The sequence below is a fragment of the Procambarus clarkii genome, chromosome 22 (assembly GCF_040958095.1).
Source record: "Procambarus clarkii isolate CNS0578487 chromosome 22, FALCON_Pclarkii_2.0, whole genome shotgun sequence".
Taxonomy (NCBI): domain Eukaryota; kingdom Metazoa; phylum Arthropoda; class Malacostraca; order Decapoda; family Cambaridae; genus Procambarus; species Procambarus clarkii.
The window spans coordinates 26385612-26410786 of record NC_091171.1 but is presented as its reverse complement, the minus strand read 5'-3'; the positions used below and the strand labels follow the sequence as shown (position 1 = coordinate 26410786).

The 25175-nt window shown below is 44.3% G+C and overlaps 1 protein-coding gene across 3 annotated transcripts in view; it reads left to right on the top strand.

Moving 5' to 3' along the window:
- LOC123758322 (organic cation transporter protein) overlaps positions 1-25175 on the top strand; it is a 73184-nt gene that overhangs the window by 36689 nt on the left and 11320 nt on the right. For all 3 annotated transcript variants that reach the window (XM_045742569.2, XM_045742579.2, XM_045742558.2), the window contains 7 exons: positions 4976-5078; positions 5411-5549; positions 17523-17640; positions 18490-18593; positions 18862-19016; positions 24459-24627; positions 25102-25175. The exon at positions 25102-25175 is cut by the window's right edge and continues 74 nt beyond it. In XM_045742569.2, coding sequence (XP_045598525.1) covers positions 4991-5078; positions 5411-5549; positions 17523-17640; positions 18490-18593; positions 18862-19016; positions 24459-24627; positions 25102-25175 — 847 coding nt within the window. In that variant the 5' untranslated portion in view covers positions 4976-4990. The remainder of the gene's footprint in view (positions 1-4975; positions 5079-5410; positions 5550-17522; positions 17641-18489; positions 18594-18861; positions 19017-24458; positions 24628-25101) is intronic.

The following is a 25175-nucleotide window of genomic DNA, read 5'->3' as shown; positions in this document are numbered from 1 at the left end:
AACCCCGCTGTGGGGCGGGAGTTGTCACCTAGATAACTTTACTTAATTATTCAATGTCTGGTTTGCTTCTGTTTTTGCTGTAATATTGTTTAATAATGTGTAATAAAGTTATATAATAAAATATATAATATAATATGGTCCGCATATTTTTGACATGATTTGTAGATTCTTAAAACATTTTTTTTTTTTAATTTTGCTCCGAGGGGCGAGTTTATTGGGCAGCGCCACTCATCCTGTGAGTGGACATACCACCATAGCAACATTTACAACACTCCCCAATAGGAAGAAAACCCGCTGGGTTGTTCATCCTGTCACCTGTACCCAGACATAGCTGGGACTTGTTAAACTGTCTCAAGTAAACAGGTTATCAAACAAGAAGATTATAATTTGTCAATCCTACAAATTTACGTTATCTTGCTGGTGTAAAATGGAGGAATCTTTTTAAGAATAGTATCTACATTTCACAAATTGAATTTTCCTAACTCAAGTAAAAGTTTAGTAAAAGTTTGTGTTCGTATGTTTTGCCTTAGTTTGAGATGCAACGCAAAGTTTATACTAGTTTATTCTCATTGTTACATAAAGCAGTGTTGATAGTTTAAATGTCACAGAAAGATTATGTTAGTTTAGTTTTCTTATTACACAAAGAACAGTGTTATGTTACAGAAAAATTTGTCTTAGTAAGTTCTCTTGTTACACAAATCCTTATTGATAGTTTAGTTATGATACAGAAAGATTATGCCAAGTTTAGATTATGCTATTCTAGTAACATGTGATGTCTTAGTGAAAGTTGTGGCTTATTAAGTTTTGTTCTGGAGAATGTGAGTGAGATTCTGTTTTTATGAGCAAGAGTAAGATTTTTGTTCTAGAGAATGTGAGAGAGTGGTCTTATTAAAGCATCTAGAGATGTGAGAGTGTGCGAATTAGAGATTGACTGTGATGTACAGAGAACAGGTAAGACGTCAACTGACAAACTATTATGTATTAGCGATAAGACCTACCATTAATGTATGATGACTTACTGTAAATATATAGCTCTTGAAATAGCACTTTCTCTGTAGCTAGCTGACATTGTAACTATAAGGTGTGAAGGATAGATGAAATTGTTTATGTAATAATCTAAGATGAGGTCTGATAAAGACCTTTTGTGCCCTTGTTACGGCCCTATTGGGTCGCAACTGGGTTCTTTCTCTGATGTTATTAGAGTTTGGGTATCCGGCCCCAAGTTAGTAGTGGCTTTCAAGGGGTGTGTTCCGTAACGCAAGTAAATTAAAGGGGAAGGGATACAAATACACAAAATTAAATATATATTGCTACCACCACCATAAATAAATATATCACAGTCACACGCGGGGTTGCTATTACTACACTTATTATTTACAATAACTCGTCTTCCTCCGAAGACACGGGATGCTCCATGGTGCTCACGATGAGTAGCCCTGGTCCTCTTCTCGTGGCCTCACGATGAATCCTTAGATTCTCTAGACGAGTCTACCCCAGCCACAGGCCAACCAAATCACAGTCCCATTGGGTGCACCGTCGTGGAGGCCGTCAACCACAAATCCAGCCTATAGCTGGCAGGTTCCAATCAGCTACGCTGCGTAGGCCACTCCACGACCGATACTAGGGTTGCGAGCCCTAGGCAGGAGCCTCGTGTGTTTCCACAGATCACTCTCCTCACCACAACACCCCAGTGGCTAGTCTTCTCCACCAGTCAGCCCCGGGTACGACAATCCCTGGTTCTGCCACCTCACAGGCAGGCTAACACAACAGTGTTCATCCAGGGGGGGGGGGGGTGACTCACAGCTTCTGCAGCAAACACTTGGAGATACTATGGCTGCCTTGGGTAGACTGATCCACCGTCCGATTCAGCCGTCCCAGGTCGACTCTGTAATCAGACACGTCATTAGTACTCGGGACACTCTAGGGCACCTCACTTACAGGCTTAGACACAAACGTCCACCCATCCACTCCATAGATGGCGTTGCTGTCTAAGCGTCACCTCACCAGAAGTCAGCAGCGGCTGTGTCACGAGCTGATTAGGACAGGAAACCAGACCCTGTGGCCGGTATATCTCGTCCTCACTAGATGGCGTCGTCCATTTGGAGGGGGTTTCGGGAGCTGACCCACAGATGGCGTGGTCGTCACTGCTCCGTGCTCGGACGCTGGACTCGGGTCCGTAACAGCCCTCTGTAATGCTTTTGCGCTACCGCTCACAGGATGAGTATGGGGTGCACAATAAATTAGCCGCCTTCGGCAGCAACAATCAAATGACAGTTTTGTCAAAGGAAAGATGTTTCATAGTAAACGTTTGTTACAGAAACGTTTTGACTTAAAAAATGTTGTCTTAGAAAGTTGACTTAGTATTTGAGTATCGAACTGACATTGAATTTGAGTATTGAGGAGAAGTAAGAAGTTAACTGATATACAGAATACCAAAGTAATATTATTGGTACAGAGAACGTGTGCATACTTGCTTAAAAGTTGGCTAACGGTTATTGGAATATGTTCTATGAAAATGTTTGTCTGTCTGTCTGTCTGTCTGTCTGTCTGTCTGTCTGTCTGTCTGTCTGTCTGTCTGTCTGTCTGTCTGCTGACTCTTTTGACAGGGGGAGAATATGTTAGTTAACTAGGAAATACAACCCTAACCAAACATCACTTCTAACAACACTAACACCACTACTGACACCATCAACACCAGTAACACTATCACCACCACCACTAACATTACCACCATCAACACCAGTAGCACTATCACCACCACCACTAACATTACCACCATCAACACCAGTAGCACTATCACCACCACCACTAACATTACCACCATCAACACCAGTAGCACTATCACCACCACCACTAACATTACCACCATCAACACCAGTAGCACTATCACCACCACCACTAACATTACCACCATCAACACCAGTAGCACTATCACCACCACCACTAACATTACCACCATCAACACCAGTAGCACTATCACCACCACCACTAACATTACCACCATCAACACCAGTAGCACTATCACCACCACCACTAACATTACCACCATCAACACCAGTAGCACTATCACCACCACCACTAACATTACCACCATCAACACCAGTAGCACTATCACCACCACCACTAACATTACCACCATCAACACCAGTAGCACTATCACCACCACCACTAACATTACCACCATCAACACCAGTAGCACTATCACCACCACCACTAACATTACCACCATCAACACCAGTAGCACTATCACCACCACCACTAACATTACCACCATCAACACCAGTAGCACTATCACCACCACCACTAACATTACCACCATCAACACCAGTAGCACTATCACCACCACCACTAACATTACCACCATCAACACCAGTAGCACTATCACCACCACCACTAACATTACCACCACCACTACCACCACTGTACACCGGTTGCTACACCTCTGAGCTAACATCAAGCACGACCTTGATTCCATACGACAGAGAACAAGTTATTTCCTGCAGGTGGCGTGGAGTAGCGACCCCCACACGCCCACCACACCTTCACCCCCACACGCCCACACGCCCACCACACCTTCACCCCCACACGCCCACCACACCTTCACCCCCACACGCCCACCACACCCCCCACACCTCCACACCTCCACACGGCCACCAGACACCTCACTCACATGCCTATAACTCACAAGCCCGTAGACGCTCTCAAATTCACGAACGCACAAACACATTTTTTCGGCACAAAAGTGATATAAAAATATTAGAAAGTTCACATTTACAAACAGAGTGGCAGACGGTTTGGAACAAAAGCTGAGAGAGAGGGTGGTGGAGGCCAACACCGTCAGTATGACACAGCGTCACGTGACAGTGCTGGGACGACGGGTCTCCACCAGCGTAGTTCTCGCCCTGTAACTACACTTCGGTAGTTACACTTGGGGAATTACACAGTTGCTCGCAGCCGAGCAGACAGCACTCATGGGTTATAGTCCAAAGGGCCCGGGTTCGGTTCCCGTTCGAGGCAGAAACAAATGGACAGAGTTTCTAACATCTCTGTTCACCTAGTGTTAAATAGGTACCTGGGAGTTAGACAGCTGCTATTAGCTGCATCCTGGGGTGTGTGTGTGCAACGGCCAGACAATTAGGCCTCTCCTCTCTCTTTTTCCTATTCCTCCTCCTCCTCTCTCCTCCCTCCCTTCTCCCCTCTCCCTATTATCCCATACTTGGGGTAAGAAACTGAACCATATACATTAAATTGCCCCCCCCCCTCTCTCTCTCTCTCTCTCTCTCTCTTCTGGACTGTTGTTGTTATAGATTTAGCTACTCGGAACAAGTTCCAAGTAGCACGGGCTATGGTGAGCCCGTGGTGGACTTACCTGGCACAGGAGCGGTGCTCGTCTCTTCTGGACGATGAGGTGAGGTTAACTACCGTTTAGAATGAAGGAGACCCGTCACCACTCCCCTCTGTCGACTGTGTCTGACAGTATCCAGGTTTGGGGGGAAAACTTCACCTCTTGGGATTTGTAGTTCTCATTGGCCAACGGTGTAGGAGAACCTAAACTTGGTTCAGATGAATTGAATGTAGAATGAAATTTAATTGGAGCAATGAGGTGACTCGAACCCGCAATCAGGCTACTGATGATCAAAATGTCACCACCACCGCCACTTACACTGTCATCGTCACTGTTACCAACACCACCACTAACACTGTCTGCACCACCACCAACACTGTCAACACTGCTACACACTCTCTCGTCCTTCTCTATTTAGAATTTCCTCCCAAACTGGTGTCTGAGCAGCTCGACTCTTGTGTAAACAAACTTTAGTTAATACGTTGACCCGTCACAGCGTATTAACAAACAGTGGCAGACTTGCTCAGGCAGCAGAGCTGTGTGGGGGGTCCTCTGTGTGTGTGTGTGTGAAGTGTGTGGCTCAAGGAGGCACAGGGACGGTCATACTCACTCCTTCCTGTCATCCGCCAGGTGGTCGACCACACCATGACTACCAACAGCAAGTTTGACGATCTTCTCGCCCAGCTGGGGACGGGCAAGTGGAACTTCATGTTCTTCGTCGCTATTGGATACTGTAAGTCTCGGTCGTGTGTGTGTTTGTGTGTGTGTGTGTGTGTGTGTGTGTGTGTGTGCGCGCGCGCGTATAAGAATTTTTTGCGTGCATGTTAAAATGATCTATGGAGCACTAATATAGATTTAAATTCATTGCATAAGCATATTATAAATCTTTGAGAGGAACCTTCAGTTATATGTGAAGAACCTTCACTAACCTGTCTGAATGAAGAGAACCCTGATCTAGCGCACAGGAACCCCCTCGGTAGCGCAGACTTTGAAAGCCGATACAACTGTTCAGTAACCCAGCGCCCTTGTGTCCCAGAAGATGTTAATAATAATAATGTGTCCCAGGGAACATGCATCTGGCGCCGGCCATCCTCTCCTTGCCGTTCCTGGCGCCCCAGGTCGACCACACCTGTCTGCCCCCGGACAACGGCTACACCGTCACCTCCTACACCGTCGACTCACACGGAAACAACATCACCAGCACGTGAGTTTATTTTTCTTTAATGCTTTTAATCTACGGGAGAATACACGTTTTATTTCAGAACTAAGAGTTCCTCTGTTTACTAATCAAGGGTGATCACGACAATTTATATCTATTAAATATAATGTCTGTCTCTCTGTCCAAGCTAGGATGCCAGATGCTTTAAGTTACCCCTCACCCAATTTTCCAAGATGACACATTGGGTGGGGGGGTATATGAGTGTCATAGGCCAGTTTGAGACGGCTTTAGTGCCAACTTCAAGAAATCTTAGCGTCTATAATGACCCCACAACGATTTTCGTGGTATGAAGTCTGGGATGTGTTTTCCTTAGAGTTTTAGCAGTTTAGTTTATAATATTAAATTTTATAAGTGAAAGAGAGGAGAACAGAGAGATGAATGAGAGAGGGGAGAAAGATGGTAGAGAGGGAAAGAAGTCAGAGAGGGTAGGGGAGAGAGGGAAGGAGAAGGTGGGAGTGAATGGTAAAAGGGGTGAGAAGTGGGATGTTAAGGGGAGAGGGGAGGTGAGGAATTAAAGAAGAGAAATGAGAGAGGGGGAGATTGGGAGAGACCCGGGCACAGCCGGGCACCCCAATCTAGTCTGTTTACAACTGTCTTTCTGCCATGTGGTTCCGTTATATATATATATATATATATATATATATATATATATATATATATATATATATATATATATATATATATATATATATATATATATATATATATATAACTGAAAACTCACACCCCAAAAGTGACTCGAACCCATACTCCCAGAAGCAACGCAACTGGTATGTACAAGACGCCTTAATCCACTTGACCATCACGACCGGACATAATGAGGTGATAGCCGAGGCTATTTGAACCACCCCACCGCCGGCACTCGGATAGTTATCTTGGGCATAGCATTTTACCAAATCACCTCATTCTTTGGGGCACACGTGAGGAACACAAATGCGAACAAGCCTGAATGGTCCCCAGGACAATATGCAACTGAAAACTCACACCCCAGAAGTGACTCGAACCCATACTCCCAGAAGCAACGCAACTGGTATGTACAAGACGCCTTAATCCACTTGACCATCACGACCGGACATAATGAGGTGATAGCCGAGGCTATTTGAACCACCCCACCGCCGGCACTCGGATAGTTATCTTGGGCATAGCATTTTACCAAATCACCTCATTCTTTGGGGCACACGTGAGGAACACAAATGCGAACAAGCCTGAATGGTCCCCAGGACAATATGCAACTGAAAACTCACACCCCAGAAGTGACTCGAACCCATACTCCCAGAAGCAACGCAACTGGTATGTACAAGACGCCTTAATCCACTTGACCATCACGACCGGACATAATGAGGTGATAGCCGAGGCTATTTGAACCACCCCACCGCCGGCACTCGGATAGTTATCTTGGGCATAGCATTTTACCAAATCACCTCATTCTTTGGGGCACACGTGAGGAACACAAATGCGAACAAGCCTGAATGGTCCCCAGGACAATATGCAACTGAAAACTCACACCCCAGAAGTGACTCGAACCCATACTCCCAGAAGCAACGCAACTGGTATGTACAAGACGCCTTAATCCACTTGACCATCACGACCGGACATAATGAGGTGATAGCCGAGGCTATTTGAACCACCCCACCGCCGGCACTCGGATAGTTATCTTGGGCATAGCATTTTACCAAATCACCTCATTCTTTGGGGCACACGTGAGGAACACAAATGCGAACAAGCCTGAATGGTCCCCAGGACAATATGCAACTGAAAACTCACACCCCAGAAGTGACTCGAACCCATACTCCCAGAAGCAACGCAACTGGTATGTACAAGACGCCTTAATCCACTTGACCATCACGACCGGACATAATGAGGTGATAGCCGAGGCTATTTGAACCACCCCACCGCCGGCACTCGGATAGTTATCTTGGGCATAGCATTTTACCAAATCACCTCATTCTTTGGGGCACACGTGAGGAACACAAATGCGAACAAGCCTGAATGGTCCCCAGGACAATATGCAACTGAAAACTCACACCCCAGAAGTGACTCGAACCCATACTCCCAGAAGCAACGCAACTGGTATGTACAAGACGCCTTAATCCACTTGACCATCACGACCGGACATAATGAGGTGATAGCCGAGGCTATTTGAACCACCCCACCGCCGGCACTCGGATAGTTATCTTGGGCATAGCATTTTACCAAATCACCTCATTCTTTGGGGCACACGTGAGGAACACAAATGCGAACAAGCCTGAATGGTCCCCAGGACAATATGCAACTGAAAACTCACACCCCAGAAGTGACTCGAACCCATACTCCCAGAAGCAACGCAACTGGTATGTACAAGACGCCTTAATCCACTTGACCATCACGACCGGACATAATGAGGTGATAGCCGAGGCTATTTGAACCACCCCACCGCCGGCACTCGGATAGTTATCTTGGGCATAGCATTTTACCAAATCACCTCATTCTTTGGGGCACACGTGAGGAACACAAATGCGAACAAGCCTGAATGGTCCCCAGGACAATATGCAACTGAAAACTCACACCCCAGAAGTGACTCGAACCCATACTCCCAGAAGCAACGCAACTGGTATGTACAAGACGCCTTAATCCACTTGACCATCACGACCGGACATAATGAGGTGATAGCCGAGGCTATTTGAACCACCCCACCGCCGGCACTCGGATAGTTATCTTGGGCATAGCATTTTACCAAATCACCTCATTCTTTGGGGCACACGTGAGGAACACAAATGCGAACAAGCCTGAATGGTCCCCAGGACAATATGCAACTGAAAACTCACACCCCAGAAGTGACTCGAACCCATACTCCCAGAAGCAACGCAACTGGTATGTACAAGACGCCTTAATCCACTTGACCATCACGACCGGACATAATGAGGTGATAGCCGAGGCTATTTGAACCACCCCACCGCCGGCACTCGGATAGTTATCTTGGGCATAGCATTTTACCAAATCACCTCATTCTTTGGGGCACACGTGAGAAACACAAATGCGAACAAGCCTGAATGGTCCCCAGGACAATATGCAACTGAAAACTCACACCCCAGAAGTGACTCGAACCCATACTCCCAGAAGCAACGCAACTGGTATGTACAAGACGCCTTAATCCACTTGACCATCACGACCGGACATAATGAGGTGATAGCCGAGGCTATTTGAACCACCCCACCGCCGGCACTCGGATAGTTATCTTGGGCATAGCATTTTACCAAATCACCTCATTCTTTGGGGCACACGTGAGGAACACAAATGCGAACAAGCCTGAATGGTCCCCAGGACAATATGCAACTGAAAACTCACACCCCAGAAGTGACTCGAACCCATACTCCCAGAAGCAACGCAACTGGTATGTACAAGATGCCTTAATCCACTTGACCATTACGACCGGACATAATGAGGTGATAGCCGAGGCTATTTGAACCACCCCACCGCCGGCACTCGGATAGTTATCTTGGGCATAGCATTTTACCAAATCACCTCATTCTTTGGGGCACACGTGAGGAACACAAATGCGAACAAGCCTGAATGGTCCCGAGGACAATATGCAACTGAAAACTCACACCCCAGAAGTGACTCGAACCCATACTCCCAGAAGCAACGCAACTGGTATGTACAAGACGCCTTAATCCACTTGACCATCACGACCGGACATAATGAGGTGATAGCCGAGGCTATTTGAACCACCCCACCGCCGGCACTCGGATAGTTATCTTGGGCATAGCATTTTACCAAATCACCTCATTCTTTGGGGCACACGTGAGGAACACAAATGCGAACAAGCCTGAATGGTCCCCAGGACAATATGCAACTGAAAACTCACACCCCAGAAGTGACTCGAACCCATACTCCCAGAAGCAACGCAACTGGTATGTACAAGACGCCTTAATCCACTTGACCATCACGACCGGACATAATGAGGTGATAGCCGAGGCAATTTGAACCACCCCACCGCCGGCACTCGGATAGTTATCTTGGGCATAGCATTTTACCAAATCACCTCATTCTTTGGGGCACACGTGAGGAACACAAATGCGAACAAGCCTGAATGGTCCCCAGGACAATATGCAACTGAAAACTCACACCCCAGAAGTGACTCGAACCCATACTCCCAGAAGCAACGCAACTGGTATGTACAAGACGCCTTAATCCACTTGACCATCACGACCGGACATAATGAGGTGATAGCCGAGGCTATTTGAACCACCCCACCGCCGGCACTCGGATAGTTATCTTTGGCATAGCATTTTACCAAATCACCTCATTCTTTGGGGCACACGTGAGGAACACAAATGCGAACAAGCCTGAATGGTCCCCAGGACAATATGCAACTGAAAACTCACACCCCAGAAGTGACTCGAACCCATACTCCCAGAAGCAACGCAACTGGTATGTACAAGACGCCTTAATCCACTTGACCATCACGACCGGACATAATGAGGTGATAGCCGAGGCTATTTGAACCACCCCACCGCCGGCACTCGGATAGTTATCTTGGGCATAGCATTTTACCAAATCACCTCATTCTTTGGGGCACACGTGAGGAACACAAATGCGAACAAGCCTGAATGGTCCCCAGGACAATATGCAACTGAAAACTCACACCCCAGAAGTGACTCGAACCCATACTCCCAGAAGCAACGCAACTGGTATGTACAAGACGCCTTAATCCACTTGACCATCACGACCGGACATAATGAGGTGATAGCCGAGGCTATCACCTCATTATGTCCATATACCTGCAGTATATGGCCGGTTTCATACATACCTGCATACTGCAGGTATGTTGACGACATTTTTACACAGGTACCTGATGTCAGACATCTGCAGGAGCTGAAGGAGGCATTTGAGCAGAGTTCCGTGCTGCGTTTCACTTACGAGACGGAAAAGGATGGGAAGCTGCCTTTTCTAGATGTAACAGTCATGGAAAAGGGCGGAGGTTTCCACACTGCAGTCTACACTAAGGAAACAAACATAGGAATGTGCCTAAATGCCAACAGCGACTGCCCTGACAGGTACAAGAGGAGTGTTGTTAACGCATACGTCGACCGTGCTCTCAGCCACAGCTCAGAATGGAAACAAGTCGACGAAGAACTCTGTAGGGTAAGGCAGGTCCTAGTCAATAACGGCTTCTCCAATGGTTTCATCGAAGACATCATAAGAAGGAAAGTGAAAAGCCATGCAACCTCTGAAGAGACAACTAACACAACACCTATACCCCCTATTAGACTATTTTACAGGAACTTCTTTTCCACAGCTCATAAAACGGAGGAAAGGGTCCTGAAAGATATTGTTAATAGAAACGTTATCCCTACAGACAAAAATCAGAGGATACAACTGACGATTTACTATAAAACCAGAAAAACGGCCAGCCTACTCATGAGAAACTCTCCAGACACAAAACAGAACGCTTTAAAAGAGACTAACGTCGTCTATGCCTTCAAATGCCCACTTGGGGACTGTAAGCTCCAAAAAACCCAGTATATAGGCAAGACAACAACATCTCTTTCTAGGCGTTTAACGATGCATAAGCAACAGGGCTCCATTAAGGAACATATAATCTCTTCCCATAACCAAACCATCGCCAGAGAAATCCTAGTAAACAACACAGAAATCATCGATAGATACAGCGATAGCAGGCGGCTTGACGTTTGCGAGGCACTACACATCAAGAAGTCAACACCAGCAATCAACAGCCAATTATTGCACAACTATATTCTACCCACCTCAAGACTCCGCTCCAATATAGAAGCATCAAGAAATATGGACCAATAGGCTTTCTACAAACACTTCTATTCAATACCCATTGTTTCTGTTCTGTCTTGTGTTGATACTTTTAATACCCTATTAATATTCCCTCTTGTTCTGTCTTGTGTTAATGCCACATCACCCCTCCCACCTCACTCAAATGTAGATATAAAATCAGGGATACGTAAGTTCTAATCAGTTGTGTATTTGTGAAGTCTTTGAAAATGTAATAAGTTTTACGAAACGCGCCCGTGTCGCGTCAGACTAGAAATAAAAATGAATTTTGGAGTAGTGATTTTTGATTTACCTCCAACAGTGAAGCGTAATGTACGAAAGATTGAGAAAATTCGTGTTAGAATTATTAATCTTACTTTTTCGGTCATATTTAATAATATATGTCTACAGGAAAGACTGCTACCAAAATATACTAATATATATATATATATATATATATATATATATATATATATATATATATATATATATATATATATATATATATATATATATATATATATATATGACAATGTCAGACCACGAAGGAAAAATGAAACAGGAAATTTCCTTAAGTACTTTCGTATATTAAATACATCTTCAGAAGGTCCTTCTGAAGATGTATTTATGTTGGACCTTCTGAAGATGTATTTAATATACGAAAGTACTTAAGGAAATTTCCTGTTTCATTTTTCCTTCGTGGTCTGACATTGTCACATTCTTAATCACGTGTTTATTTTCGTGATATACACACATATATATATATATATATATATATATATATATATATATATATATATATATATATATATATATATATGTCGTACCTAGTAACCAGAACTCACTTTTTGGCCTACTATTCAAGGCCCGATTTGCCTAATAAGCCACGTTTTCCTGAATTAATATATTTTCTCTAATTTTTTTCTTATGAAATGATAAAGCTACCCATTTCATTATGTATGAGGTCAATTTTTTTTTATTGGAGTTAAAATTAACGTAGATATATGACCGAACCTAACCAACCCTACCTAACCTAGCCTAACCTATCTTTATAGGTTAGGTTAGGTTAGGTTAGGTAGCCGAAAAAGCTAGGTTAGGTTAAGTTAGGTAGGTTAGGTAGTCGAAAAACAATTAATTAATGAAAACTTGGCTTATTAGGCAAATTGGGCCTTGCATAGTAGGCTGAGAAGTGCGTTCTGGCTACTAGGTACGACATATATATATATATATATATATATATATATATATTATATATATAGGGATATACAACCCCCTTCACATCCTCTTTTTGCACATAGATAACCACTGGCCAGACCAGATGGCAGGTCCTGCGGTCCAGTGACTGTCACTGAGCTTCATGGTACCGGTCCACCCTCGGTCTTTATGTCTAGGAAGCTGAGTTGGTCTATTGACTGTCTTCAAAGGCACGCAAGTTATTTTTTGTATCATACTGTACAATACAGGTAGAGACGGTACGGCGGGTGGGTGGATGCGCTGGGTTTTAGAGTCCCAATTTTCAAGTCCGATTTTTCGGGTGATAAGAGCGTGATACTGGTGTTAAGTGGCAGGTAAACACAAAAAGTGTTCAAGCTGAGAAAGAGCATCTAATTATCGTCGGAAGTGATATATAAGTGACGAGAGGAGCCTACGGTCTGAAAGATATTCCAGCGTGGTCGGTGTGGGGTCGATGGTCGCTACTTAAGTATTAATTACTTATATACATACTTATATATATACTTAATATGTAATAAGTATAATTAATAAGTACTTTATATATATATATATATATATATATATATATATATATATATATATATATATATATATATATATATATATATATATACACATACATAAGAAACATAATTTGGGTGAGTAGCCCCCGTTGGCGTGATAGTGTAAACAAACAGTCACGCGAGGGTGGAATCCGAATAAACTTGGACGCACACAACTCCACATCTTTGCCATTCTGAGTGTATTTCCCTTCATATGTTTATTATTCTCATTATCCTCACACAAATAGAAGATATCGATAACTTCCAATCTCTGCCAAATTATGAACACTGATGCGCCACTGTGAGTGCCTCATCCTTCAACGTCACTTGTGCAGTCATCGGGGGGGGGGGGGGATAACCTTCATGCAAACTGCAAGTACCGCATAGAAAAAAGAACTTGGGCGCATCCGATCCCACGATCGTCGTCTCCCCTAAATTAACACCAAGAGAATGAACTTGGACTCCTAGTTTAACCTTGACAACGGGCGGACGTCTGGACACTTCCTCCGCCTGGGAGCCGTGGGATTACATTCTGCTTCACGATTTTGGATTATGATACCACCGTTTGGCATCCCTATTCAACGGTTCGGATTATTACGACGCCTGGCGCACATATCGCCTTGGGTCACGGGATAGTTAATAGATGTTGAACGTTTCCTGGCTGGTTCTCCCGGCGGGGTGGTGGTGTCCGGCGCCGGCTTGGCCGAGAGGTGCCGGGGGTTGGTGGGTTCCTGGTGTGCCCTCAGCCGTGGTGGGCGGCTGGCTTCTGCTCTGCCGGGGGAAGGGGGGGGGGCGCTGGATGATTTTTTGCGTTTTAGTTGTGGGCCGAGTTTTTGGTTTTGATACCCATTGTTCTCTGTGTGGGGCGGGGCCGGTGCTTGTCACGCTGAGGGGACTCCCGGCGCTCCCCAATCATCTTCCCATCTGTGTGTCTATTGGCGGCGAGGCACGTTAGTTTCCGCTGAAGCGACATTCATTTCATCATTTGGCTTCCTGATTAACCCTTCACGGGTACGCCGAGGCGCATCCGATCCCACGAGCGTCGTCGCCCTTAAAACGACAACAACAACATCAACAGGATAAACTCACTATTATTCTTAAAGTAAATAAATAAAAACTTAAGTCGAGAGAAATGATGGAGAGGTATGATAAGTGTGGCGTGTGTCACTGTGCTGTAGGTCCCAGGGCTAAACGTGGTATCGAGTGTGCAGGTTGCAATTTGATATTCCACTGCACCTGTCTTAATATTTCGGGCGCCTTGTGTGAGGCTTACTATATTGAGAAAACTGAAAGTAAAGGCCTCATTTACATTTATTGCATCACTTGCAATGATAAACTGAGGAAACATAGCAGTAACAACAAAAATAAAGATGTACCAGATGAGAAGAATAAGGATGAATTAGTGGAACAGGTTGGGACTAGGAAAGAGTCAAGTATTGTGAAAAAAGATGGATCTCTAAATGAGATAGTTGAGGAAGTAATCAATGAGTTCAAGTCCAAGTACAAGTATGTTTATTGAGACAAGAAAGAAAGAAATCTCAAAGGGATAGAGTAGCTTAGGCTATTTCCACCCCCCTAATCAATGAGCATAGAGACAATACTAAAGGAACTTATCGAAGGTCACAAGGCGATGAAGGAGATGCAGAAGGAACAAAGGGTTTTGATGAAAGAAGTTATTGACCTGAACAAAATTATATGATACAAGTATGGACAGGCCCAGGGCCAACCAGACGTCCATGGGGGGTAATCAGACACTCGAGGAGAACTCAGCGAATGCAGATAGAGTTCCCGATAGAGATGCAGGTGCTCAAGAGAGGGATGCACAAACCATGGATAGGCATAGACGAAAAAAAAACAACCTCATGACCTCTTTATGTCCGGTCGTGATGGTTGAGTGGATTAAGGTGTCGTGTACACACCAGTTGCGTTGCTCCTGGCAGTATGGGTTCGAGTCACTTCTGGGGTGTGAGTTTTCAGTTATATATATATATATATATATATATATATATATATATATATATATATATATATATATATATATATATATATATATATATATATATATATATATATATATATATATATATATGAAGGAAGTGCCACCTCTGGCTGGAAGAAGGGGGACCCTTAGCCTCGGAGGAAACCACACATAACGCATTAGAGGGAATGTAGGTCCCCTCCAACACAGTTTCTGTGTGCTTTTCTCCTACCAACCTGATTATATATATATATATATATATATATATATATATATATATATATATATATATATATATATATATATATGTCGTACCTAGTAGCCAGAACTCACTTCTCAGCCTACTATGCAAGGCCCGATTTGCCTAATAAGCCAAGTTTTCATGAATTAATTGTTTTTCGACTACCTAACCTACCTAACCTAACCTAACCTAACTTTTTCGGCTACCTAACCAAACCTAACCTATAAAGATAGGTTAGGTTAGGTTAGGTAGGGTTGGTTAGGTTCGGTCATATATCTACGTTAATTTTAACTCCAATAAAAAAAAAGTGACCTCATACATAATGAAATGGGTAGCTTTATCATTTCATAAGAAAAAAATTAGAAAAAATATATTAATTCAGGAAAACTTGGCTTATTAGGCAAATCGGGCCTTGAATAGTAGGCCAAAAAGTGAGTTCTGGCTACTAGGTACGACATATATATATATATATATATATATATATACATATATATATATATGTCGTACCTAGTAGCCAGAACGCACTTCTCAGCCTACTCTGCAAGGCCCGATTTGCCTAATAAGCCAAGTTTTCATGAATTAATTGTTTTTTCGACTACCTAACCTAACTTTTTCGGCTACCTAACCTAACCTAACCTATAAAGATAGGTTAGGTTAGGTTAGGTAGGGTTGGTTAGGTTCGGTCATATATCTACGTTAATTTTAACTCCAATAAAAAAAATGACCTCATACATAATGAAATGGGTAGCTTTATCATTTCATAAGAAAAAAATTAGAGAAAATATATTAATTCAGGAAAACTTGGCTTATTAGGCAAATCGGGCCTTGCATAGTAGGCCGAATACGACGTTCTGGCTGCTAGGTACAACATATATATATATATATATATATATATATATATATATATATATATATATATATATATATATATATATATATATATATATATATATATATATATATATATATATATATATATATATATATATGTCGTACCTAGTAGCCAGAACGCACTTCTCGGCCTACTATGCAAGGCCCGATTTGCCTAATAAGCCAAGTTTTCCTGAATTATTATATTTTCTCAATTTTTTTTCTTATGAGATGATAAAGCTACCCATTTCATTATGTATGAGGTCAATATTTTTTTATTGGAGTTAAAATTAACGTAGATATATGACCAAACCTAACCAACCCTACCTAACCTAACCTAACCTATCTTTTTAGGTTAGGTTAGGTTAGGTAGCCGAAAAAGTTAGGTTAGGTTTGGTTAGGTAGGTTAGGTAGTCGAAAAACAATTAATTCATGAAAACTTGGCTTATTAGGCAAATCGGGCCTTGCATAGTAGGCAGAGAAGTGCGTTCTGGCTATTAGGTACGACATATATATATATATATATATATATATATATATATATATATATATATATATATATATATATATATATATATATATATATATATATATATGTCGTACCTAGTAGCCAGAACGCACTTCTATGCCTACTATGCAAGGCCCGATTTGCCTAATAAGCCAAGTTTTCATGGATTAATTGTTTTTCGGCTACCTAACCTACCTAACCTAACCTAACCTAACTTTTTCGGCTACCTAACCTAACCTAACCTATAAAGATAGGTTAGGTTAGGTTAGGTAGGGTTGGTTACGTTCGGTCATATATCTACGTTAATTTTAACTCCAATAAAAAAAATTGACCTCATACGTAATGAAATGGGTAGCTTTATCATTTCATAAGAAAAAAATTAGAGAAAATATATTAATTCAGGTAAACTTGGCTTATTAGGCAAATCGGGCCTTGCATAGTAGGGCGAGAAGTGCGTTCTGGCTACTAGGTACGACATATATATATATATATATATATATATATATATATATATATATATATATATATATATATATATATATATATATATATATATATATAATGTATATATATATATAATGTATATATATGTATATATATATATATATATATATATATATATATATATATATATATATATATATATATATATATATATATATATATATATATATATATATATATATATATATATATATATAATTATTATAAAAATAAACATTTACATTATAATTATTAAAGTTATAAATGTTAACATAATTAATATATAAAACATAAAATGTTTAAGTGTACATTTTTAAGTTGTGGACCCTGGCTTCCCCAGCGACAACTGCAACTACTTGGCGAACAGCACCAGTGACGGAGGCGGAGGGTTCTCCCAGGTGGCCTGTACCGCCTGGCTCTACGACAACTCCACCTTCACCTCCACCCTCACCTCCCAGGTCGGTTCATGGGGGGCTCTTTACGCCCATGTTAATTGGACTGTTCGTGTAACTGACTACATTTTACCCCAATGACCTTCGGCTTGTCAGGTCCTGAGGCAGTTGTCAGCTCTCTGCGAGTCTGCAGACTTCTCACAGTTTACTGACTAGTTCGTCCCAGTTCGCGGCTACCACCAGCTAGTGGGGAAGAGCACCATGGCTTGTGTGTTGCTCTGATTGGAGGTGACATAAGTGGAACGTCGCACATGGCTATTGGTCAAGCAGGTGCGAGCTGGATATGGGAGGAGGGGATTATCAAGGGGAAGCTATAAGCCATTACGACTATATAGCACTTGGAAGGGGTCAGGATAAGGATCTGGGATGGGACGGGGGGGGGGGAGAAGGGGAAGTGCCCGTCCAAGTGCCCAACCACTTGGACAGTCAGGGATTGAACGCCGACCTGCTTGAAGCGAGACGGTCGCTTTACCGTCCAGCCCAAGTGGTTGGGTTGAATGTGGGAGGAGATGAAATGGAGGCGTCATCTCTTTTTTTAGTTAAACATACAAAATATTACAAATAAAATATCAAACGATTCCTACATTCGCATCATAGTGTGGGTAGCTGAAGCAACTTCGAAAGCACTTCAAATAATACATGAGGCATGTAGCTTCATGGCACCTATGGGTCACCAGAATTAGCTTGATTAACTTAGCTGCCCCTCACATTTAGCTTGAGTGACCTCGGTATCCCCCAGAGACATTGTTCGTAACCTTTGTGCCTCTCAGAGGTAGCTTGAGTGACCCGGGGTGTTCGTTCCTTATAGCTTGGGATAGTGCCGCCCAGTTATCAGTGTCTTGTCCTTCCCTGCAGTTCAACCTGGTGTGTTCGTCTGAGTACCTGAGGGCTACCTACTCCAGTATGTATATGTTCGGCACCTTGATCGGCGCGCCCATCAACGGCTGCCTCTCCGACAGGTACACCTTACAGTCTCCATCCATGTAGTTAACCGGATCACAGACCTAAAATATGTTCCATGCTACGTTTAAATGTATTCCTTTAAGGAATATGACTTAAAATGATTCCAATGAAATAAAAAATGCTTTCAATGTAAAAATTAATGATTAGTAACGTAAGCTGGAATGTAGCCGAAATATTAAATTGTACGAATAAAGACAAAAATATAATATTGAACTGATACTAAGAAAATCTGAAGGTGAGGCAACATAATGGTGACCCACACAGGTTCGGGAGGAAGACAATGCTAACCGTTGGAGTGCTGGTGTTCTTCTCGCTCTCCATCGGTGCCTGTTGGATCCCTGTCTTCTCCGGCATCCTGGGCGTCCGCTTCATCCTGGGCCTGATGCACCCGGCCATCATGCAGTCCGGCTACATCCTCGGTCAGTTACCCACCTCCACTACAACCAGTTGTTCTTGTGGTTGAGTCAGTTGCTTTTTTCTTGTGGTTGAGTCAGTTGCTTTACTTAACTCTTCCACTGCATCTTTATTTTAAAACAAGATCAAAACATTCAAAAACAAAACTAAAAACAAAACTAAAAAGTACCTAATTTCATCTTCATAGTTTTTTTACCTTGTTGCTTTAAAATTGCACTGTATCTAGTGCTACCCAATCTCCCAATCTTTATGTACCCAATCCGAACATCTTTACCATTGTGATCATTGCTGTCTTCTTATATGTGCTATCAATCTGCTGTATGGTGCCTATTAATCTTGTTTAAATTACCAATCAAGCTGTCAATGTAATCAACCAGAGCTTTAATATACCAATGTGCTTTAATATACTTACTAATCTCTCTCATCTCATTTTTTTCTTGCAATGTATCTGTTATCATTTTAGTAATTCTGCTAAAATTTACCTACTTAAAATTATCTGTTAGTTTAAGGACCTGCCCGAAACACTGCGCGTACTAGTGGCTTTACAAGATTGTAAATACTGTGCTATGTATTCTCACAAACCCAATGTACCTTCTTGTATATAAATAAATAAATAAGTAACAAGTGTGTGCTTGTATTCATGTAAACAATAGATATTATTGCACTAACAGAAACATGGATGAATGTAGAAAATCCAAAATTAAGGAACAGAAATGATTTCACATTGATAAAAAAATTATACAAGGAAGGGGAAGGAAAGAGAACTATCAGGAGAAAACGCCAAGCCATTACGACTATATAGCACTTGGAAGGGGGCTAAGTTAAGGATTTGGGATGGGACGGAGGGAAGGAATGGTACTCAACCACTTGGACGGTCGGGGGATTGAACGCCGACCTGCGTGAACCGAGACTGTCGCTCTACCGTCCAGCCCAAGTGGTTTGGCCTCAAGGACGGGGAGTAATACAAAATGTAAATGTAGTGTCGAACAGGAAATACAAACTGAAGCCCACTCAGAAAGTATTTAGAATTAAGTTAAGATAATGCTAGTCTAATTATAGGAGTCATATAGAAGAGAGGAGCGTCTGGGCCGAAACATCTAGGTCTAACAATGTTTAAATTCCAGGTAACATTAATTTCAGTATAATAAATTGGACAAATAATACAGGGAATGCAGAAGCAAAAGACTTTTTTTTAGAATTAGATGATGATTGCTTTCTTGATTAACATATTATAAACGAACACGGGAAAATAATATTACAGGCCACGAGGGAGTCACAAAACATGAACATTAAGACAAAGTTAGGAACGGAAATCACAAAAAAATATCAGACGTAACATAACATGGAAAAGTTGAACGGGATAAAAAAACGTTTCCAGAGAGCTGAATTTGAGAGAGTGAAGAGTTTCTTGGGGAGGGTCGACTGTAAGGAGCCGAGGGTGAGCCAGGTAGACTGCAGGGAGCCGAGGGTGAGCCAGGTAGACTGTAGGGAGCCGAGGGTGAGCCAGGTAGACTGCAGGGAGCCGAGGGTGAGCCAGGTAGACTACAGGGAGCCGAGGGTGAGTCAGGTAGACTGTAGGGAGCCGAGGGTGAGCCAGGTAGACTGCAGGGAGCCGAGGGTGAGTCAGGTAGACTGTAGGGAGCCGAGGGTGAGCCAGGTAGACTGCAGGGAGCCGAGGGTGAGCCAGGTAGACTGTAGGGAGCCGAGGGTGAGCCAGGTAGACTGCAGGGAGCCGAGGGTGAGCCAGGTAGACTGTAGGGAGCCTAGGGTGAGCCAGGTAGACTGTAGGGAGCCGAGGGTGAGCCAGGTAGACTGCAGGGAGCCGAGGGTGAGCCAGGTAGACTGTAGGGAGCCGAGGGTGAGCCAGGTAGACTGCAGGGAGCCGAGGGTGAGCCAGGTAGACTGTAGGGAGCCGAGGGTGAGCCAGGGAGCCGAGGGTGAGCCAGGTAGACTACAGGGAGCCGAGGGTGAGCCAGGTAGACTGTAGGGAGCCGAGGGTGAGCCAGGTAGACTGCAGGGAGCCGAGGGTGAGCCAGGTAGACTGTAGGGAGCCTAGGGTGAGCCAGGTAGACTGTAGGGAGCCGAGGGTGAGCCAGGTAGACTGCAGGGAGCCGAGGGTGAGCCAGGTAGACTACAGGGAGCCGAGGGTGAGCCAGGTAGACTGTAGGGAGCCGAGGGTGAGCCAGGTAGACTGCAGGGAGCCGAGGGTGAGCCAGGTAGACTGTAGGGAGCCGAGGGTGAGCCAGGTAGACTGTAGGGAGCCGAGGGTGAGCCAGGTAGACTGTAGGGAGCCGAAGGTGAGCCAGGTAGACTGTAGGGAGCCGAGGGTGAGTCAGGTAGACTGTAAGGTGCCGAGGGTGAGCCAGGTAGACTGCAGGGAGCCGAGGGTGAGCCAGGTAGACTGTAGGGAGCCGAGGGTGAGCCAGGTAGACTGCAGGGAGCCGAGGGTGAGCCAGGTAGACTGCAGGGAGCCGAGGGTGAGCCAGGTAGACTGCAGGGAGCCGAGGGTGAGCCAGGTAGACTGCAGGGAGCCGAGGGTGAGCCAGGTAGACTGCAGGGAGCCGAGGGTGAGCCAGGTAGACTGCAGGGAGCCGAGGGTGAGCCAGGTAGACTGCAGGGAGCCGAGGGTGAGCCAGGTAGACTGCAGGGAGCCGATTGTGAGCCAGGTAGACTGCAGGGAGCCGAGGGTGAGCCAGGTAGACTGCAGGGAGCCGATTGTGAGCCAGGTAGACTGCAGAGAGCTGAGGGGTTGTGATCCTGGCAAAGGCTAACTTAACACTGGAATATACAGGATTGTTCAGGCAAATTATAACGCATTAACACGTCATATCTGTCAGCGCAGGGATGTACCGTACCATATCTGTCAGCACAGGGATGTACCGTACCATATCTGTCAGCGCAGGGATGTACCGTACCATATCTGTCAGCTCAGGGATGTACCGTACCATATCTGTCAGCACAGGGATGTACCGTACCATATCTGTCAGCTCAGGGATGTACCGTACCATATCTGTCAGCACAGGGATGTACCGTACCATATCTGTCAGCGCAGGGATGTACCGTACCATATCTGTCAGCACAGGGATGTACCGTACCATATCTGTCAGCACAGGGATGTACCGTACCATATCTGTCAGCGCAGGGATGTACCGTACCATATCTGTCAGCGCAGGGATGTAAAGTACCATATCTGTCAGCACAGGGATGTACCGTACCATATCTGTCAGCGCAGGGATGTACCGTACCATATCTGTCAGCACAGGGATGTACCGTACCATATCTGTCAGCGCAGGGATGTACCGTACCATATCTGTCAGCACAGGGATGTACCGTACCATATCTGTCAGCGCAGGGATGTACCGTACCATATCTGTCAGCACAGGGATGTACCGTACCATATCTGTCAGCGCAGGGATGTACCGTACCATATCTGTCAGCACAGGGATGTACCGTACCATATCTGTCAGCGCAGGGATGTACCGTACCATATCTGTCAGCGCAGGGATGTACCGTACCATATCTGTCAGCGCAGGGATGTACCGTACCATATCTGTCAGCGCAGGGATGTACCGTACCATATCTGTCAGCGCAGGGATGTACCGTACCATATTTGTCAGCGCAGGGATGTACCGTACCATATCTGTCAGCGCAGGGATGTACCGTACCATATCTGTCAGCACAGGGATGTACCGTACCATATCTGTCAGCGCAGGGATGTACCGTACCATATCTGTCAGCACAGGGATGTACCGTACCATATCTGTCAGCGCAGGGATGTACCGTACCATATCTGTCAGCACAGGGATGTACCGTACCATATCTGTCAGCGCAGGGATGTACCGTACCATATCTGTCAGCACAGGGATGTACCGTACCATATCTGTCAGCACAGGGATGTACCGTACCATATCTGTCAGCGCAGGGATGTACCGTACCATATCTGTCAGCACAGGGATGTACCGTACCATATCTGTCAGCGCAGGGATGTACCGTACCATATCTGTCAGCACAGGGATGTACCGTACCATATCTGTCAGCGCAGGAATGTACCGTACCATATCTGTCAGCACAGGGATGTACCGTACCATATCTGTCAGCGCAGGGATGTACCGTACCATATCTGTCAGCGCAGGAATGTACCGTACCATATCTGTCAGCGCAGGAATGTACCGTACCATATCTGTCAGCGCAGGAATGTACCGTACCATATCTGTCAGCGCAGGAATGTACCGTACCATATCTGTCAGCGCAGGAATGTACCGTACCATATCTGTCAGCACAGGGATGTACCGTACCATATCTGTCAGCGCAGGGATGTACCGTACCATATCTGTCAGCGCAGGGATGTACCGTACCATATCTGTCAGCGCAGGGATGTACCGTACCATATCTGTCAGCGCAGGGATGCACCGTACCATATCTGTCAGCGCAGGGATGCACCGTACCATATCTGTCAGCACAGGGATGTACCGTACCATATCTGTCAGCGCAGGAATGTACCGTACCATATCTGTCAGCGCAGGAATGTACCGTACCATATAAATTAATGAGATCAGTAATAATAACTCGAAATGGTTAACACTAAAATACCTAAAATACCTTACTTAAAAAGAAAGCTTTTATAAACGAATTCAAAACTGAGAAAGTCTATGTGGAACAGCAGTTTATCAATCTAGCAAGAATAGTTTAAAAATAAATAAGAAAATGCCAAAGAAACTATGAAGTGTATATAATAGGTCAGGGAGAACCCATCTAATGTGGTCTTCATATTTATCAGATATAGGTTAGGAAGAAGAAGAATGGGCCATTGAAAAATTAGAGAAGTCAAGTAACCAACAATGACAGAGAAATGAGTGGTATTCTAAATGTCTGTCTTTAGTAGAGAAAACTTTAATATTATGTCTCCAGCTGAACAAATCTGTGGAGGTGACATGAGCACAAGTCGACTAGTTTAGTGGTCATCAGAGCGGAAATTATTAAAGAAATATAAAGATTGAAGCCCAAGTCCCCAGGACAAGACCAGGTATTTGCCAGGATCCTTAAATAGTGTGTAGAGGAGCTTCGTGCTGGTGTGGGTGACGCAGCGGCTGGCCACCTTCTCTCATCACAGACTGTGGCCACTGTCGGGTGAAATAATTGCCATGACATTCCCACTATCCCCAGAGATTTCCAGCAGTCAGAGGTGGTACATTACATTGATGAAATGCGTCCCAGTTTCCCACGTGGCCTAACGTCCAGCGATGACAGCCACACATTTCCCAAAATTCTATCAAGCAGCCAGGAATGTCTCTCGCAGAGCAAGGGTTAAGATGCGCTTCACTTGCCTATCTCATTTAGTGCCATATAGTCGTATTAGCCTAGTACTTAGCACTTGATAATTACCTTACTTTCTTAACTCATTTCTTGCTCTATGACCTTCCTGCTGGCGTGTTTTGGGGGTGTGACAGCCCTGGAGGTGACGGAGCCGAAGCACAGGTCGGTGGTGGGCATCGTGTTGTCGCTCCCGTGGGCGCTCAGCACCATGGCGTGGGGCGGCGTCGCTTACCTCATCCGGGAGTGGCAGTGGCTGCAGCTGGCAGTCTCCCTGCCAGCCCTCCTGCTTCTTCCTGCTCTATGGTGCGTTGGTTGATTCTCCTCCTCCTTCTTACTCTATGCTGGGGCTCTCTCCTCTCCCTTGCTCTCGCTGGGCTCTATTACGCAGACTAATTTTCCTTCATCTCTGGTGTTCAATCCCCGACCGTCTAAGTGGTTGGGCACCATTCCTTTCCCCCGTCCCATCCCAAATCCTTATCCTTACCGCTCCCCAGTGCTATATAGTCGTAATGGCTCGGTGCTTTCTACCGATAGTTCCCTTCCCCTTCCCTTCCTTCATCTCATATCTTCTTAATCCTCCTATCTAGGAGGTGTGTAGATTGTAATGAGTTTCGGCAAGTCACACAGTGTATGAATACTGATGCTTTATCTCCTACAGTGTTGCTTCTCTCAAAATCATTTGACGTGTGAGTGACAACAGACGTGGACACATATATGTGTGTATTTAGAAATAGTTAACAATAACACACCAGAATTGAGTTAACTGTGTATTTCCAGGTTTCTTGACGAGTCGCCACGGTGGCTGATAGTCAACGGTCACTTCGAGAGGGCGCTGGAGGTCCTGCGGCGGG